Genomic DNA, 18,621 nt, shown 5'->3' on the forward strand with positions numbered 1-18,621 from the left:
AAAAAAAAAAAGCGAACATTGTGAATTTTTTTTAATTTTTTTAATGAATTCGCCGTGTATGCTTAAAATTATTAAAAGGCTTAAATATAAAATGTTATAATAAATGTGTTCGTTACTACATTACATATATATTTACATCATGTATATAAAACCTCAATGGAGGTGTTTGGATGTTTTTTTAAGGGTTTCATAGGCAGAATAAAGCGGCTCCTGTCGGCTCCATTGTAAGCTGACTTTTGATTGCATTTATTGCATATTAAAAATGCATTAAAATAAACAACACCCATCATCATGTCTTACATAATGATTGTGAACGACAGGCACAATTCCCCAAAAAGTGCAGTTCCCCTTTAAGTAATATAAACATTTATCAGAGCTGTTTATATAATTTATGGAGGAATGTAAGTAATCATAGAACTATCCATCCATCCATTTTCTACCGCTTGTCCCTTATGGGGCAATTGGCACTAATTTGGTGGAATTCCCCTCCACTATGTTGTCTGCAGTGGAAAAGGTTTGAACACACCTGTCTTTTGTGCCTCCCACACCCTATATTTATCTTTATTTTATTATCAAACTTTTTTTAACTTCCTCCTACTTTTAAAATAAATTTAAAAAACATCAATATGTGTGAGTTTCTTTCATTACTAAGAAAAAAAAGAATTATACATTTTACTTTTAAAAATACAAAAATATTTGTTTTACTTTATTTTATTATAAAACGTTTTCTTACTTCCTCCTACTTTTAATATAAAAAACAAAAATATGTTTTAGTTTTTTCATTATTAAAAGAAAGAATTACATTTTCTTTTACTTTAAAAAAAAATAAATCTTATTTTTACTTTATTTTATTAATTAAAAAAATACTTCTACTTCCTCCTACTTTAAAAAACAACCAAAAAACTAATTTAAATTTTTTTTAAAAAGAATTATACTTTCTTTCACTTTTAATAAAATATTTTTTATTTTACTTTATTTTATTATAAAACTTTTTTTTACTTCATCCTACTTTTAAAATAAAAAAACTAAATATGTTTTAGTTTTTTCATTATTAAAAAAAATAATTATACTTTTTTACTTTTACTTTATTTTATTATTTAAAAAATACTTCTACTTCCTCCTACTTTAAAAAACAAACAAAAACATGTTTTAGTTTCTTTCATTATTAAAATAAAATAATTATACTTTCTTTTACTTTTAAAAATAAATAAAACATTTTTTTATTGTTTTAAATTTATTATCAAAAAATACTTCTACTTCCTCCTACTTTAAAAAACAAAAACATAAATATGTTTTAGTTTCTTTCATTATTAAAAAAAGAATTATATTTTCTTTTAATTTAAAAAATAAATAAACAATTGTTTTACTTTAATTTATTATCAAAAAATATACTTATACTTTCCTACTTTAAAAATAAAATAAAAACATAAACATGTTTTAGTTTCTTTCATTATTTAAAAAAAAAGAATTACACTTTCTTTTACTTTTAAAAATTAAAAAAAAATAGTTGTACTTTATTTTATTATTACATTTGTTTTACTTCCTCTTACTTAAAAAAAAAAAAAAAAAAATATATATATATATATATATATATATATATATATATATATATATATATATATATATATATATATATATATATATATATATATATATATATTTTAGTTTATTTCATTATTAAAACAAGTAATTATACTTTTTTACTTTTAAAAATACAAAAATGTTTTTTACTTTATTTTATTATTAAAAAATAATTCTATTTCCTCCTACTTTAAAAAATAAATAAATAAAATGTTTTAGTTTCTTTCATTATTAAAAAAAAAGAATTATACTTTATTTTACTTTAGAAAATAAATAAACAATTGTTTTACTTTAATTTATCATCAAAAAAATACTTCTACTTCCTCCTAAAAAAATGTTTTAGTTTCTTTCATTATTAAAAAAAATAATTAAACTTTCTTTTACTTTTAAAAATTAAGAAAAACATTTTTTTTACTTTATTTTTATATCAAAAAAATACTTCTACTGCCTCCTACTTTTTAAAATAAACTAAACATAAATATGTTTTAGTTTTTTTCCATATTAAAAAAAAAATATTATACTTTTTTTACTTTTAAAAATTACAAAAATATTTTTTTTACTTTATCTAATCAGCAAAACAATATTTTTACTTCCTCCTACTTAAAAAAAATAAAACAAATATTTGTTAGTTTCTTTCATTATTAGAAACAAAAATGATACTTTATTTTACTTATAAATATAAAAAATATATTTTTTTACTATATATTTTATCATCAAAAAATTACTTCTACTTCCTCCTCCGTTTATAATAAAGATATATATGTCTTAAATGTAATTTATTATTTAGAAAAATAAATTCCACTTCCACCTACTTACCGTCCACAGATGCTCGCTTGGGGAGAATGGTGATGGCTCCCTCCGCCACTCTCTCCTGACCAATCACAGGCGAGATCTTGGACCCCCAGCTGTCCGAGCCCACCCACAGGAAGTGCCCCGTTTGGTTGTTCCTCTTCGCCGCGTCCAGTACGCGCCTACGGGGACAAAAGGCGAGGCGTCAAACAAAGTGTCGGGGAAAAAGCACGAGTACTGCGACGGCGGCGTGACGGAGGGGGGCACTCGTCGTACCGAATGTCGTCCTCATTAGCAAACATAATGATGGCCCTGGCGTTGGAGGTCTCCAGCAAGCGTCTAATGATCTTGTCAAACTCCCCCGGCTTGGGCTCCCGTGGGATCTTCAAGGACTGAGCGATGCAAACACCACCTGGGAGCACAGGAGGGAGAATTTTGATGAAACGTGGAAAATAGGGTTTCTTTGCTTGAGCGTGACGACGTTCAGCTCTGCGAGGTGTGCGCGATTATGCAATTTGTACATTGGAAATATGGCCTCTTTGCTTTTGCACAACAACAACAAACAATATTAGCTCACTCGTTCATATTTAAGCTCCTCTCATTAGCTCTGCCGTGTTGCATTAAGGTGTGCAGAGTTATGGCCTTGCAGCACATTAAGCCTGCTAGGTCCTTCCATATAAATCTGTCTTGTTTGCCCTCCCGAACAAGGCTGTCCATTGTGCGTCTTGGCAGTGGCAAATGGAAAAGTTACAAGCAATGTCATAAAATGTTCATATAAAATACATTTAGCTGTAAAAGTTCAATAGGAAGTTCACTTGAATTAAATTAAGAATGTCTAACTACTTACACCCCCTATTAAACAAATACAAAATGGTTTGTTCCACCCGGATAGCGGCACAGACGTCATAAGGTCATCAAAGCTCACCTTTAAGCATTCGCACATAGCACCGGCATTTTAGAAAACAAAAAATTCCTCCGTGGCAGCGTTGGAGAAAGTTATATTTTCACATTTGCATCATTTAGCACCTATGTGTCAAAGTCAAGGGGATGACTGATCTATGGCCCCCGGGGATGATATTTGATTGGTATTAGAAGCGGCCCGCAGGCCACAGCCGCCTGCTGCTGTTTTGCACGCACCAATACTCCATCGGTGTTGGCGCTAAGAAGTTTCAAAACTACTATGTTGTCTTCAGTGGAAAAGGTTTGAACACACCTGTCTTTAGTCTTTTGTGCCTCCCACAGCCTATATTTACCTTTATTTTCAAACTTTTTTTTTTACTTCCTCCTACTTTTAAAATAAAAAAAAAACATCAATATGTTTAAGTTTCTTTCATTATTAACAATTATAAATTCTTTTACTTTAAAAAAAAATTGTTTTACTTTATTTTATTATAAAACTTTTTTTATTTCTTCCTACTTTTAGAATAAAAAACTAAAATATGTTTTAGTTTATTTAATTATTAAAACAAGTAATTATACGTTTTTACTTTTAAAAATAAATGTTATTTTTACTTAATTTTATTAATAAAGAATAATTCTACATCCTCATACTTAAAAAAAATAAATACAATGTTTTAGTTTATTTCATTATTTAAAAAATATATACTTTTTTTTACTTTTAAAGATAAAAATAAAACATGTTATATATATAACATGCATATGTATAGCTCGGTTGGTAGAGCGGCCGTGCCAGCAACTTGAGGGTTGCAGGTTCGATCCCCGCTTCCGCCATCCTAGTCACTGCCGTTGTGTCCTTGGGCAAGACACTTTACCCACCTGCTCCCAGTGCCACCCACACTGGTTTGAATGTAACTTAGATATTGGGTTTCACTATGTAAAGCGCTTTGAGTCACTTGAGAAAAAGCGCTATATAAATGTAATTCACTTCACTTCACTTTAATTTATTATCAAAAAATACTTCTACTCCCTCCTACTTTAAAATAAAAAAAAATATTTGTTTTACTTTATTTTATTATAAAACTTTTTTTACTTCCTCCTACTTTTAAAATTAAAAACTAAAATATGTTGTAGTTTATTTCATTATTAAAACAAATAATTATAAGTTTTTACTTTTAAAAATAAAAAATATTATTTTTACTTTATTTTATTACTACAAAATAATTCTACATCCTCAGACTTTAAAAAAATAAATACAATGTTTTAGTTTCTTTCATTATTAAAAAAAATAATTACACTTTCTTTTACTTTGAAAAAAAACAAAACATTTTTTTACTTTAATTTATTACCAAAAAATACTTCTACTTCCTCCTACTTCTGAAAATTAAAAAAATATTTGTTTTACTTTATTTTATTATAAAACTTTTTTTTACTTCCGTATACTTTTAAAATAAAAAACTGAAATATGCTTTAGTTTATTTCATTATTTTAAAAAATAATTATACGTTTTTACTTTTAAAAATAAAAAACATTATTTTTACTTTATTTTATTAATAAAAAAAGTATTCTACATCCTCATACTTAAAAAAGAAATACAATGTTTTAGTTTCTTTCATTATTAAAAAAAGGAATTATACTTTCTTTTACTTTTAAAAATAAAATAAAAACTTTTTTTTAACTTTAATTTATTATCAAAAAAAAATACTTCTACTTCCTCCTACTTTTAAAATAAAAAAACATAAAAATGTTTTAGTTTCTTTCATTAATAAAACAAATAATTATACTTTCTTTTACTTTAAAAAGCACCGGCATTTTAGAACAAAAAAATCCTCTGTGGCAGCGTAGGAGAAAGTTATATTTTCACATTTGCATCATTTAGCACCTATGTGTCAAAGTTAAGGGGATGAATGATCTATGGCCCCCAGGGATGATATTTAATTGGTATTAGAAGCGGCCCGCAGGCCACAGCCGCCTGCTGCTGTTTTGCACGCACCAATACTCCATCGGTGTTGGCGCTAGGAATTGTCAAAACTACTATGTTGTCTTCAGTGGAAAAGGTTTGAACACACCTGTCTTTAGTCTTTTGTGCCTCCCACAGCCTATATTTACCTTTATTTTATCATCAAACTTTTTTTTTACTTCCTCCTACTTTTGAAATAAAAAAAACATCAATATGTGTGAGTTTCTTTCATTATTAAGAAAAAACAATTATACATTCTTTTACTTAAAAAAAAATAAAAAAAATGTTTTACTTTATTTTATTATAAAACTTTTTTTTACTTCTTCCTACTTTTAGAATAAAAAACTAAAATATGTTTTAGATTATTTCATTATTAAAACAAGTAATTATACGTTTTTACTTTTAAAAATTAAAAAAAATTATTTTTACTTTATGTTATTAATAAAAAATTATTCTACATCCTCATGCTTAAAAAAATAAATACAATGTTTTAGTTTATTTCATTATTAAAAAAATAATTATACTTTATTTTACTTTTAAAAATAAAAATAAAACTTTTTTTTTTACTTTAATTTATTATCAAAAAAATACTTCTACTTCCTCCTACTTTTAAAAATAAAAAAACATTTGTTTTACTTTATTTTATTATAAAACTTTTTTTTACTTCCTCATACTTTTAAAATAAAAAACTAAAATGTGTTTTAGTTTATTTCATTATTTGAAAAAATAATTATAGGTTTTTACTTTTAAAAATAAAAAACATTATTTTTACTTTATTTTATTAATAAAAAATAATTCTACATCCTCATAATTTTAAAAAAATAAATACAATGTTTTAGTTTCTTTCATTATTAAAAAAAAGAATTATACTTTCTTTTACTTTTAAAAATTAAAAAAATGTTACTTTAATTTATTATCAAAAAAAATACTTCTACTTCCTCCTACTTTTAAAATAAAAAAACAAAAAAACGTTTTAGTTTCTTTCATTAATAAAACAAATTATTATACTTTCTTTTACTTTAAAAAGCACCGGCATTTAGAACAAAAAAATCCTCTGTGGCAGCGTAGGAGAAAGTTATATTTTCACATTTGCATCATTTAGCACCTATGTGTCAAAGTCAAGGGGATGAATGATCTATGGCCCCCGGGGATGATATTTGATTGGTATTAGAAGCGGCCCGCAGGCCACAGCCGCCTGCTGCTGTTTTGCACGCACCAATACTCCATCGGTGTTGGTGCTAGGAATTTTCAAAATGGGGTCCCCATCAAGTCATAAAAATGGGGTCCCACAGTACATTTTTGGGGTCCCACTTTTTCGTAACCGTTTTGGAAAACAAATGATAAATGTATGCATGATCCTGTTATATCTCACATTTTATATTGTGCTCTGGAAAAAGGTTGTCATAAACGTTACTTAACTCATTAAAAAAAAAAGAATACAAAAGAAAGCACATTTGTATGCATATGTAAATGTATTCAGTTATAAACATTCATTCACTTTCTTCTTTCCTTCACGGATCTAAAGTTTACCGCTGCCGGTATTTTTTTTCTTTATTGTTATTGCAGGACGAAGAATAGCTAAACAGCGTAAGAGGATACAGTAGCTCACCGGCGTCACAATGTAAACAAACGCCATGGCTGGATCTACACCTGACATCCACTGTAATGATACCAAGTACAGGAGCGTATCTAGTCGATACTACTATGATTACATCAATATTTCTTATCGTTACAAAATCTTTTTTCCTTTTTTTAAAATTCATATTATGTTTATAAACTCAGGAAATATGTCCCTGGACACATGAGGACTTTGAATATGACCAATGTATGATCCTGTAACTACTTGGTATCGGATTAATACCTAAATGTGTGATATCATCTGTTAGAATAATCATGTATATATTATCACACAACGTTATGCTTAAGGGCCGTTGCTATAGTTATTATCTGTATTTTTCTATCTGTCAATCCAAAAGATTACCAGCCGTCTGGTATCAGTGTTATGTCCAGACTCGGCTTGCTGCCTGCCAAAGCCGAACACCGCCGTGACACAGACAGAGCAGAGACAAGGCGATATCACCAGCGTCAACACATTTGCATTTTTGTATAATCATATATTGTGTCTAACTGGAGTTGTCGAGTTTACCCCCTTTCCCTCAGCGACAGCTTAACTGATGTAATAGGGACCTCCCAAATAAATAGAGGAAGCACGCGGGCTGGACTTTTAGAACGTAGTTTGGATCGTTAACTAGAATACAGTCCAAATTGAACTCTGTCTCTGCATGATTCCTTGCTTCTCGTCTGTTTAATAAATGTCATCAGTGTTTGAACCTGACACATCCAAAGCTAATGTAAAGTATCAAAGAAGAGAAGAATAAGTGATTATTACATTTTAACAGCAGTGTAGATAGAACATGTTAAAAGAGAAAGTAAGCAGATATTAACAGTAAATGAACAAGTGGATTTATAATCAATTTTCTACTGCTTTTCCTTAAAAATGTTGACAAAATAATAGGTAGATAAATGACACAATATGTTACTGCATACATCAGCAGACTAATTTGGAGCCTTTGTTTGTTTACTTACTACTAAAATAAAAGTTGTCTAGTATGTTCACTATTTTATTTAAGGACTAAATTGCAATAAGAAACATATTTTTAATGTACAGTAAGATTTTTTGTTAAAATAAAGCCAATAATGCAATTTTTTTTGTGGTCCCCTTTATTTAGAAAAGTACCAAAATACATTTGGTACTAAAATATTGGTATGGGGACAACCCTATAGTGCAGTGGTCCCCAACCTTTTTGTAGCTGGGGACCGGTCAACGCTTGAAAATTTGTCCCACGGGGGGTGGAATTATTATTTTTTTTTTTTTTTCATAAGAAATACAATCATGTGTGCTTACGGACTGTATCCCTGCAGGCTGTATTCATTTATATTGATATATAATGTATATATTGTGTTTTTTATGTTAATTTAATTTTAAAAAAATAATAATAACCATTTTAAAAAAACATTTTTTATTTCTTGCGCGGCCCGGTACCAATCGGGCCGCGGCCCGGTGGTTGGGGACCACTGCTATAGTGCATGTAAACATACCAAGGGTGTGCATATGGGGCAGCCAAATTGGCTTTAAGGTTGGATGGGGGGGGGGGGGGGGGGGGCTGTTAGAATAATTGTTTGTAAGTTATCACAAAAAACTCTGTGTTGAAATGAGTTCCAGGCAAAAGGACAGGGAGCTGTCTTTGAAACCTACCAAGAAGAAGGCTCGTAAAACTCCACTGTGTAAGGGGGAGAGCCACATGAAGGGTTTTCTGTTTCCTCTCATGTATGGTAGTCAACAGAAGGATGTTGTTCTGGCCCAAGGACTTCAAAGCGGACAGATGGCAGGATCTGCCCAATTTCCAGACGACCTCTTTTGGAAGTATTTTACGAACTCTTTTTGAACGGACCTTTCCTGTGAATTGTTTACGACCTTTTCTGTGAACTTTTTGCGACCTTTGTCATTTGGAAACAAAGGTGGCCATGTGGAGGGTCCAAAATAAAATAAGGAGGCATACAATCTTTTGGCAGAGCGTGCTACAGATTGTAGAAGGATACAATGTCCAGGCGACTCTCCTCAATATATTGAGTCCAAATTGAATTCTGTCTCTGTATAATTCTTTGCCACTTGTCTTGTTTAATAAATGTCATCAGTGTTTGAACCTGACAGGGGCCTTTAGGACCTACAAATTGGGGGACCCACAATTTCTTGCTACGCCCCTGTCACTCCTCTCAGTTGTGCAAATATTCACCCTCCACCCAGCCTCGCTGTATACTCCAAACAAATACTCCTTCCTAATACTTTCTCAAGGATGATCGCCTGGCTTTTGTACTGAGCAAATATACAGCACATAGCCATGCAGCGTTGTCCTTGGAGCCAATGAACCGACGTTTGCTCAACCGTCTGCAGACTTGTCCACGTATCAAATTGAGTCCAAGACAAACTGGACGATGTATATACGCCAAACCGTCCAAACATTTGTCATGGTTGCCGAGGCAACAGCTTAAAGGGGAAATGAAGAACATAACCTCCTGATAGAGTTGATGCAAATGTTTGTTGTTCTGCAGATGAAGGATCACATAATAGGGGTAAAAAACAACACAAAAACAGGATATCAGCGCGTTTGTTCAAACATTGATTTTTGTGATGATTGAAGATTAAAAAGCGGCTCGGCGCTTACAAAACGTTCTCCCGGCAAAATCAAAGAACAGGAATGATCAGAAGGCAAAACTGCTTTTTCCCCGGCTAATTCCCACACGCGTTTACGCTGATTGTAAACGTCTCGTTTGTCGAATACACTGCAAAAAGTCAGTGTTCAAAAACAAGAAAAAAAAATACAAACCCCATTTCCATATGAGTTGGGAAATTGTAATACAATGATTTGCAAATCAATTTCAAGCCATATTCAGTTGAATATGCTACAAAGACAACATATTTAAAGTTCAAAATGATAAAAAAAAAATTTGTGCAAATAATCATTAAAGGCCTACTGAAAGCCACTACTAGCGACCACACAGTCTGATAGTTTATATATCAATGATGAAATCTTAACATTGCAACACATGCCAATACGGCCGGGTTAACTTATAAAGTGACATTTTAAATTTCCCGCTAAACTTCCGGTTCGAAACGCCTCTGAGGGTTGACGTATGCGCGTGACGTCAATCATTGAAACGGAAGTATTCGGACACCATTGAAGTCAATACGAAATAGCTCTGTTTTCATCTCATAATTCCACAGTATTCTGCACAACAGTGTTGGTGAATCTGTTGCAATTTGTTCATTGCATTATGGAGAAAGAAGCTGAGCAAGCAAAGAAGAAAGTTGTCGGTGCGAAGTGTCTATTTTGCGAGGGAAGTCAGCAACAACACGTACACAGCCGGCGCTTCTTTGTTTACATTCCCGACAGATGCAGTCAAGATGGAAGAACTCGGACAACAGAGACTCTTACCAGGAGGACTTTGATTTGGATACACAGTTGCGATAACGTGAGTACACAGCTGCGCTTCCAAACATTTGATCGCTTGCTATAACTAGCTCGAGCTAGTAGCTAGGAGCTAGGAGCTAGCATTAGGATTAATTTGTGGCATATTAAATATAAGCCTGGTTGTGTTGTGGCTAATAGAGTATATATATGTCTTGTGTTTATTTATTGTTGTAGTCATTCCCAGCTGAATATCAGGTCACCCCCGCCTCTCATAGCATCTTCCACTCCCCACTAGTCCTTCACTTGCACTTTCCTCATTTAAAAATATTTCATCCTCGCTCAAATTAATGGGGAAATCGTCGCTTTCTCGGTCCGAATCTCTCTCACTTCATGCGGCCATCATTGTAAACAATAGGGAACTTTGCGTATATGTTCAATTGACTACGTCACGCTACTTCCGGTAGGGGCAAGCCTTTTTTTATCAGATACCAAAAGTTGCGATCTTTATCGTCGTTGTTCTATACTAAATCCTTTCAGCAAAAATATGGCAATATCGCGAAATGATCAAGTATGACACATAGAATAGATCTGCTATCCCCGTTTAAATTAAAAAATTCATTTCAGTAGGCCTTTAACTTTAGAATTTGATGGCAGCAACACGTGACAAAGAAGTTGGGAAAGGTGGCAATAAATACTGATAAAGTTGAGGAATGCTCATCAAACACTTATTTGGAACATCCCACAGGTGAACAGGCACATTGGGAACAGGTGGGTGCCATGATTGGGTATAAAAGTAGATTCCATGAAATGCTCAGTCATTCACAAACAAGGATGGGGCGAGGGTCACCACTTTGTCAACAAATGCCTGAGCAAATTGTTGAACAGTTTAAGAACAACCTTTCTCAAGCAGCTATTGCAAGGAATTTAGGGATTTCACCATCTACGCTCCGTAATATCATGAAAGGGTTCAGAGAATGTGGAGAAATCACTGCAGGTAAGCAGCTAAGCCCGTGACCTTCCATCCCTCAGGCTGTACTGCATCAACAAGCCACATCAGTGTGTAAAGGATACTGTTAGAAGCGGCCCTCTGGGGCCAAACATAACTGCGATGTGGCCCTCAGTGAAAACCGCTGACACCTCTGACCTAGGGCGATACAACAGAGGCTCTTGTAAACAAAGGTGGTCGCATCGATACAAACATCAACGGTAACGATACCAAGTATAGCATCAGTCCATTGGGGCTGTATCCAGTGCAGGTTTGATACCACGTCGCTACTTTCAGACCTTTTTTTGGGTCTGGAGTGGAAGCTGCACGCCACCACTTAGAAGCATCACACACTCTGCGGGTTCGAGTAAGTGCTTACCTGTCCTACTTCAGACTTTAAGATGTGCTGACATGACTAAAACGGGGCGGGAGGAGTTGAGACGTTTCAGAACCTCCAAACTCGCGGCCTTCATCTCTCACGCACCTTCAAAAACAAAATGGAAAGATCAAATCTGTCCGCTGGTGTTTGGATACGCTGTCATCTTTATTAAACATCGGCTGTCATGCTTACAAATCAATGCAGGTTCCTGCCTTTTTCTACTTAAAGGCCAGAAGGGACAAGCGGTAGAAAATGGATGGATGGTTGGGCTAATAGTATTGACAATATTTGTGCATTTATTTTGAAAACATATACAAAATATATCATGTTTTAATAAAGACTGGACAAACAAAACAAAATATGTGCTAATTGTTGACAATGCTGATCATTTTAGAGATTAAAAAAAAAAAAAATCATATTTTGGGTCCGATATCAACAAAAAAAACATGCATCGAATGATAACGGCTTGTATCTAAAATCTCCGATACAGTACGTAACAAGTGTCCTCAGTGGAACGATACTGCAGTCTAAAACGGCACGGGTGTCAATATAAACACGTGTCAAATAGTTGTAGTTGCGTTTTACAGTCTCCCAAGGCAGAAGTAGAAGGTATCCAGTAACAAACGTGTCCGCATCATTAAATGTATTGCATCAGGAGTTTAATTAGATATAGTTTAAAGGCCTGCTGAAAGCCACTACTAGCGACCACGCAGTCTGATAGTTTATATATCAATGATGAAATCTTAACATTGCAACACATGCCAATACGGCCTAGATTTAGATTACTAAAGTGCAATTTTAAATTTCGCGCGAAATATCCTGCTGAAAACGTCTATGTATGATGACGTTTGCGCGTGACGTCAATGGTTGAAACGGAAGTATTCGGACACATTGTATCCCAATACAAACAGCTCAGTTTTCATCGCAAAATTCCACAGTATTCAGGACATCTGTGTTGGTGAATCTTTTGCAATTTGTTCAATGAACAATGGAGACAGCAAAGAAGAAAGCTGTAGGTGGGAAGCGGTGTGTTAGCGGCCGGCTGCAGCAACACAAACACAGCCGATGTTTCATTGTTTACATTCCCGAAATATGACAGTCAAGCTTTACCATTGGCCTGTGGAGAACTGGGACAACAGAGACTCTTACCAGGAGGACTTTGAGTTGGATAGCAGACGCGGTACCGTGAGTACGCAGCTGCGGCTTCCAAACATTTGACCGCTTGCCCGTACGTGCGTGCCGCTATGTGCATGTAACGTACGTAACTTTGGGGAAATATATGTGCTGTATGAACTTTGCGGAGGTGAACGGTACTTTGGGCTGTGGGATTGAGTGTGTTGTGCGGGTGTTTGAGCTGTATTGGCGGGTTGTATGGACGGGAGGGGGGAGGTGTTTGTTATGCGGGATTAATTTGTGGCATATTAAATATAAGCCTGGTTGTGTTGTGGCTAATAGACTTTATTTACCGTATTTCCTTGAATTGCCGCCGGGAATATAGTATTCGCCTGCCTAGAATTACAGCCGGGTCAAACTCGTTTCGCAAAATAATTAGAGCATGCTTGGCACTTCCGCCGGGTCAAATATGAGTCATTCAATTACTTCCGCCTCCTGGTGGTAGAGGGCGCTTCTTGCGACTGCTGGTACTGCAGAAGAAGACAACAAGCAGCAAGAGTGAGCAGCCATTGTTTGCTTGCACTTTTACCATGGAGGATTACATATCTAAAATAAAACAGTTTTCTAAACTGGACTTTCAATCGAAGCAGGAGGTAATACTTAAAGGAAGATCTCCATCGAGACAGAGAGACTTTTAAAACTGAAGAAAGATAAGGAAGACTTCTATAGGAGCTGCGCATGGACTCATTTATACCTAAAGGTAAGACCATAATAAAGTTTTTTTTTATTAAATGTGCTTTTCATGATAAGGTAAGCGCCGGAGTGAGAAGAGGTTTTAAAATAATTAACGCATGCTTGCCAATCCCGCATGCTTTTGGTAAACACAGGACTGAGAAGAGGTTTTAAATCAATTAGCGCCCCTGCGGCAATTCAAGGAAATACGGTATGTCTTGTGTTTATTTACTGTTTTAGTCATTCCCAGCTGAATATCAGGGCCCACCCTTCTCTCACAGCATCTTCCCTATCTGAATCGCTTCCACTGCCCTCTAGTCCTTCACTCTCACTTTCCTCATCCACGAATCTTTCATCCTCGCTCAAATTAATGGGGAGATCGTCGCTTTCTCGGTCGTCGCTGCTGGTGGCCATGATTGTAAACAATGTGCAGATGTGAGGAGCCCTTCAACCTGTGACGTCACGCTACTTCCGGTACAGGCAAGGCTTTTTTATCAGCGACCAAAAGTTACGACTTTATCGTCGATGTTCTCTACTAAATCCTTTCAGCAAAAATATGGTAATATCGCGAAACGATCAAGTATGACACATAGAATGGACCAGCTATCCCCGTTTAAATAAGAAAATCGTATTTCAGTAGGCCTTTAATAGCAGCAGAGTACCGCCAGGACGGAGTTAAGTGTGTAAAAGATGTTTGCATACATATTTTTGGTAACACTTTAGTATGGGGAACATATTCACCATTAATTAGTTGCTTATTAACATGCAAATTAGTAACATATTGGCTCTTAACTAGTCATTATTAAGTACTTATTAATGCCTTATTCTGCATGGCCCTAACCCTAACCCTAACCAAATAACTGTAAAGTAAGTCTTTGTTACTTACAATATGTTCCCCTAATGTCCAAATAACTCTACATTTAGTCTTTGTTACTTAGAATATGTTCCCCATACTAAAGTGTTACCATATTTATTTTAATACTTTTTTTTTTTTTTTTTGTTCAAATCTGTCAATCAACTTCAGTCGTGGATGAAAAAAGCAAACACGTCATGTTTTCTTTTTGTTTTAACCCTTTGAAAGTCCACTTGTTCTAATTGCCGTATTTCCCGGACTTATAGCCGCACCCACTAAATTTTTTGAGAAGAATATATTTTTTCACATATTAGCCGCAGATGTATAACATACAGATATATACGTTATGAATCGGCCGATAAATGCTGTAAAATGTAATATCGGAAATTATCGGTATCTGTTTTTTTTTATTATCGGTATCGGTTTTTTGGTACCGGGCCGAACAAGAAATTAAAAAAATAAATAAAATAATAATAAAATATTATCATTTTTTTATTTTATTAAATCCACATAAAAAACACAAGGTACACTTACAATTAGTGCACCAACCCAAAAAAAAAAAACTTCCCAATTTACACTCATTCACACAAAAGGGTTGTTTCTTTCTGTTATTAATATTTATCTTGTTTTATTTATTTATTTTTTTTAAAAAGGACCTTATCTTCACCATACCTGGTTGTCCAAATAATAATGTGTTAATTCCACGACTGTATATATCGGTATCGGTTTATATCGGTATCGGTTGATATCGGTATCGGTAATTAAGAGTTGGACAATGTCGGAATATCAGATATCGGCAAAAAAGCCATTATCGGACATCCCTAGTTATGAAATAAGTTATTTACACAGAAAAATGTTTTAATGTTTTACCTAATTGTTTCCAAACGGTGCCTGTAACAAGGCAGTAAAACGGATGATCAAACAAAACAGAAGTGATCGTCATGGCTCGCTAATCAGCTGAATAGACTTCATAACTTCCAATGACGTCTAACTTCCAATGATCTAACTTGCGGGTCGTTAGATAAGTTAGATAAGACTACTGAGTATGTTTGGGAAGGGATAAATGAAGCTGTAAAACAATTAGCAGCACACAGATAGAAAGATAATACTTAGCTTTTTTTCACAACAGCAAGCTGTCACTCACGGCAAACAGGAAACGGAGCAGGAAGCGGCTGGGGATTTATTAAATGACATTTTCCAGCGCTTTTTCACGCAAAACGGGGCTCCCCAGGATTTTGTAGGGCCGGGGGTCAGCATGGGAAAAGATGGGGGGTGGGGAACATATTTTTTGTTTTAATAATCTTTCTGTAGGAGGACAAACATGACACAAACCTTCCTAAATATTAGTAAGCCCACTGTTTACATTAAACATGCTTCACTGATGACAGTATTTTGCCAGCGCCGTTTTGTCCTACTAATTTCAGCGGCCATTAAACTCACCGTAGTTTGTTTGCATGTACAACTTTCTCCGCCGCTGCCACAGAAAGACGTGCTTTATGCCACTCCTTCTACGTCTCATTTTGTCCACCAAGCGTTGTATGCTGTGCGTGAATGCACAACGGTGAGCTTTGTTGATGTTATTGACTTGCGTTTATTTATTTATTTGTATTTATTTGTATTTATTTGTATTTATTTTTATTTATTTTTATTTATTTTTATTTTTATTTATTTTTATTTTTTATTTTTTTTGTCATAAAGAAATACAATCATGTGTGCTTACGGACTGTATCCCTGCAGACTGTATTGATATATATTGATATATAATGTAGGAACCAGAAATATTACCGTATTTTTCGGAGCATAAGTCACACCGGAGTATAAGTCGCACCTGCCGAAAATGCATAATAAAAAAAGAAAAAAACATATATAAGTCGCACTGGAGCCCGGCCAAACTATGAAAAAAACTGCGACTTATAGTCCAAAAAATACGGTAATAACAGAAAGAAACAACCCTTTTGTGTGAATGAGTGTAAATGGGGGAGGGAGGTTTTTTGGGTTGGTGCACTAATTGTAAGTGTATCTTGTGTTTTTTATGTTGATTTAATTAAATCGTGGTAAAGGTTGCCGGCCCCTGGACTAGACGTATAAGATTTCATGGGATTTAGCGATTAGGAGTGACAGATTGTTTGGTAAACGTATAGCATGTTCTATATGTTATAGTTATTTGAATGACTCTTACCATAATATGTTACGTTAACATACCAGTTGGTTATTTATGCCTCATGTAACGTACACTTATTCAGCCTGTTGTTCACTATTCTTTATTTTTTTTAAATTGCCTTTCAAATGTCTATTCTTGCTGTTGGCTTTTATCAAATATATTTCCCCAAAAAAAGCGACTTATATACACTAGCGTTCAAAAGTTTGGGGTCACATGTAAATGTCCTTATTTTTGAAGGAAAAGCACTGTACTTTTCAATGAAGATAACTTTAAACTAGTCTTAACTTTAAAGAAATACACTCTATACATTGCTAATGTGCTAAATGACTATTCTAGCTGCAAATGTCTGCTTTTTGGTGCAATATCTACATAGGTGTATAGCATACTTGCCAACCCTCCCGTTTTTAGCGGGAGAATCCCGGTATTCAGCGCCTCTCCCGACAACCTCCCGGCAGAGATTTTCTCCCGACAAACTCCCGGTATTCAGCCGGAGCTGGAGGCCACGCCCCCCTGAGACTGAGTGGGGACAGCCTGTTCTCACGTCCGCTTTCCCACAATATAAACAGCTTGCCTAACGAATTCAAACGAATGGAAACGAGAATTTCAGTTCATCCAGGACAGCTCGAAGGGGAAGGTGTATGTTGCCTGTAAATATGTAGAACAGACTTCTCCATTGAACACGGTGGCCGAAATGATATACTCATCATGAACGGAAAAGTTAAACATCTAATGGATAGCCACCGGCACACTGAAATTCAAGTATTTCTTTTATGTAAATAAAATAACAAAATATATATATATATATATATATATATATATATATATATATATATATATATATATATATATATATATATATATATATATATATATATATATATATATATATATATATATATATATACATATATATATATATAAATATATATGTGTGTATATATATATATATATATATATATATATATATATATATATATATATATATATATATATATATATATATATATATATATATATATATATATAGCTAGAATTCACTGAAAGTCAAGTATTTCATACATATATATATGTATGATCTCAATGGGTTTTCTTATCTGGTTAAATAAAGGTTCTACATATATATATATATATATATATATATATATATATATATATATATATATATATATATATATATATATATATATATATATATATATATATATATATATATATATATATATATACATATATATATATATATACATATATATATATATATATATATATATATATATATATATATATATATATATATGTATATATATATATATATATATATATATATATATATATATATATATATATGAAATATATATGAAATACTCGAGTTGGTGAATTCTAGCTGTAAATAACCACACCCCCAACCACGCCCCCCGCCCCCAACCACCACCACCCTCCACCCCCCACCTCCCGATATTGGAGGTCTCAAGGTTGGCAAGTATGGTGTATAGAGGCCCATTTCCAGCAACTATCACTCCAGTGTTCTAATGGTACAATGTGTTTGCTCATTGGCTCAGAAGGCTAATTGATGATTAGAAAACCCTTGTGCAATCATGTTCACACATCTGAAAACACTTTAGCTCGTTACAGAAGCTACAAAACTGACCTTCCTTTGAGCAGATTGAGTTTCTGGAGCATCACATTTGTGGGGTCAATTAAACGCTCAAAATGGGCAGAAAAAGAGAACTTTCATCTGAAACTCGACAGTCTATTCTTGTTCTTAGAAATGAAGGCTATTCCACTAAATTGTTTGGGTGACCCCAAACTTTTGAACGGTAGTGTATGTTTTTTTTCCTTCTTTATTATGCATTCTCAGCCGGAGCGACTTATACTCCGGAGCGACTTATACTCCGGAAAATACGGTACATGGATTCAATTCTTTAAGATGTCAATAAGCTTCGCAATCAATCAAAAAATTAATCAAAAGGATGGTTTAGTGTGGCTTAGGCTAATTAATTATTGGTTAAACGACTTAGTGTAGACACGGCCTGAAATAGCAAGTTAGTTTCGAGCTATCAGTCACTGTTTTTTTTCCCGCTTTTTTAAGCCAAACCGTAACTTTTTCTTTTCGCGAGTTAATTTCCCACATCCAGCCTTCAATATTCTCACACGGCCACAAGTATTTTTCCTCCACCCCCAGGTGTGTTTTGCTCTCTTTT

General features: G+C 33.7%; 1 protein-coding gene across 1 annotated transcript in view; it reads right to left on the reverse strand.

Annotated features, from left to right (window-relative positions):
- grm8a (glutamate receptor, metabotropic 8a) overlaps positions 1-18,621 on the reverse strand; it is a 474,494-nt gene that overhangs the window by 112,385 nt on the left and 343,488 nt on the right. The window contains 2 exon segments of the mRNA XM_062066580.1: positions 2,398-2,552; positions 2,647-2,782. Coding sequence (XP_061922564.1) covers positions 2,398-2,552; positions 2,647-2,782 — 291 coding nt within the window.

This window comes from Entelurus aequoreus, linkage group LG12 (genome assembly GCF_033978785.1).
Source record: "Entelurus aequoreus isolate RoL-2023_Sb linkage group LG12, RoL_Eaeq_v1.1, whole genome shotgun sequence".
Classification (NCBI taxonomy): Eukaryota; Metazoa; Chordata; class Actinopteri; order Syngnathiformes; family Syngnathidae; genus Entelurus; species Entelurus aequoreus.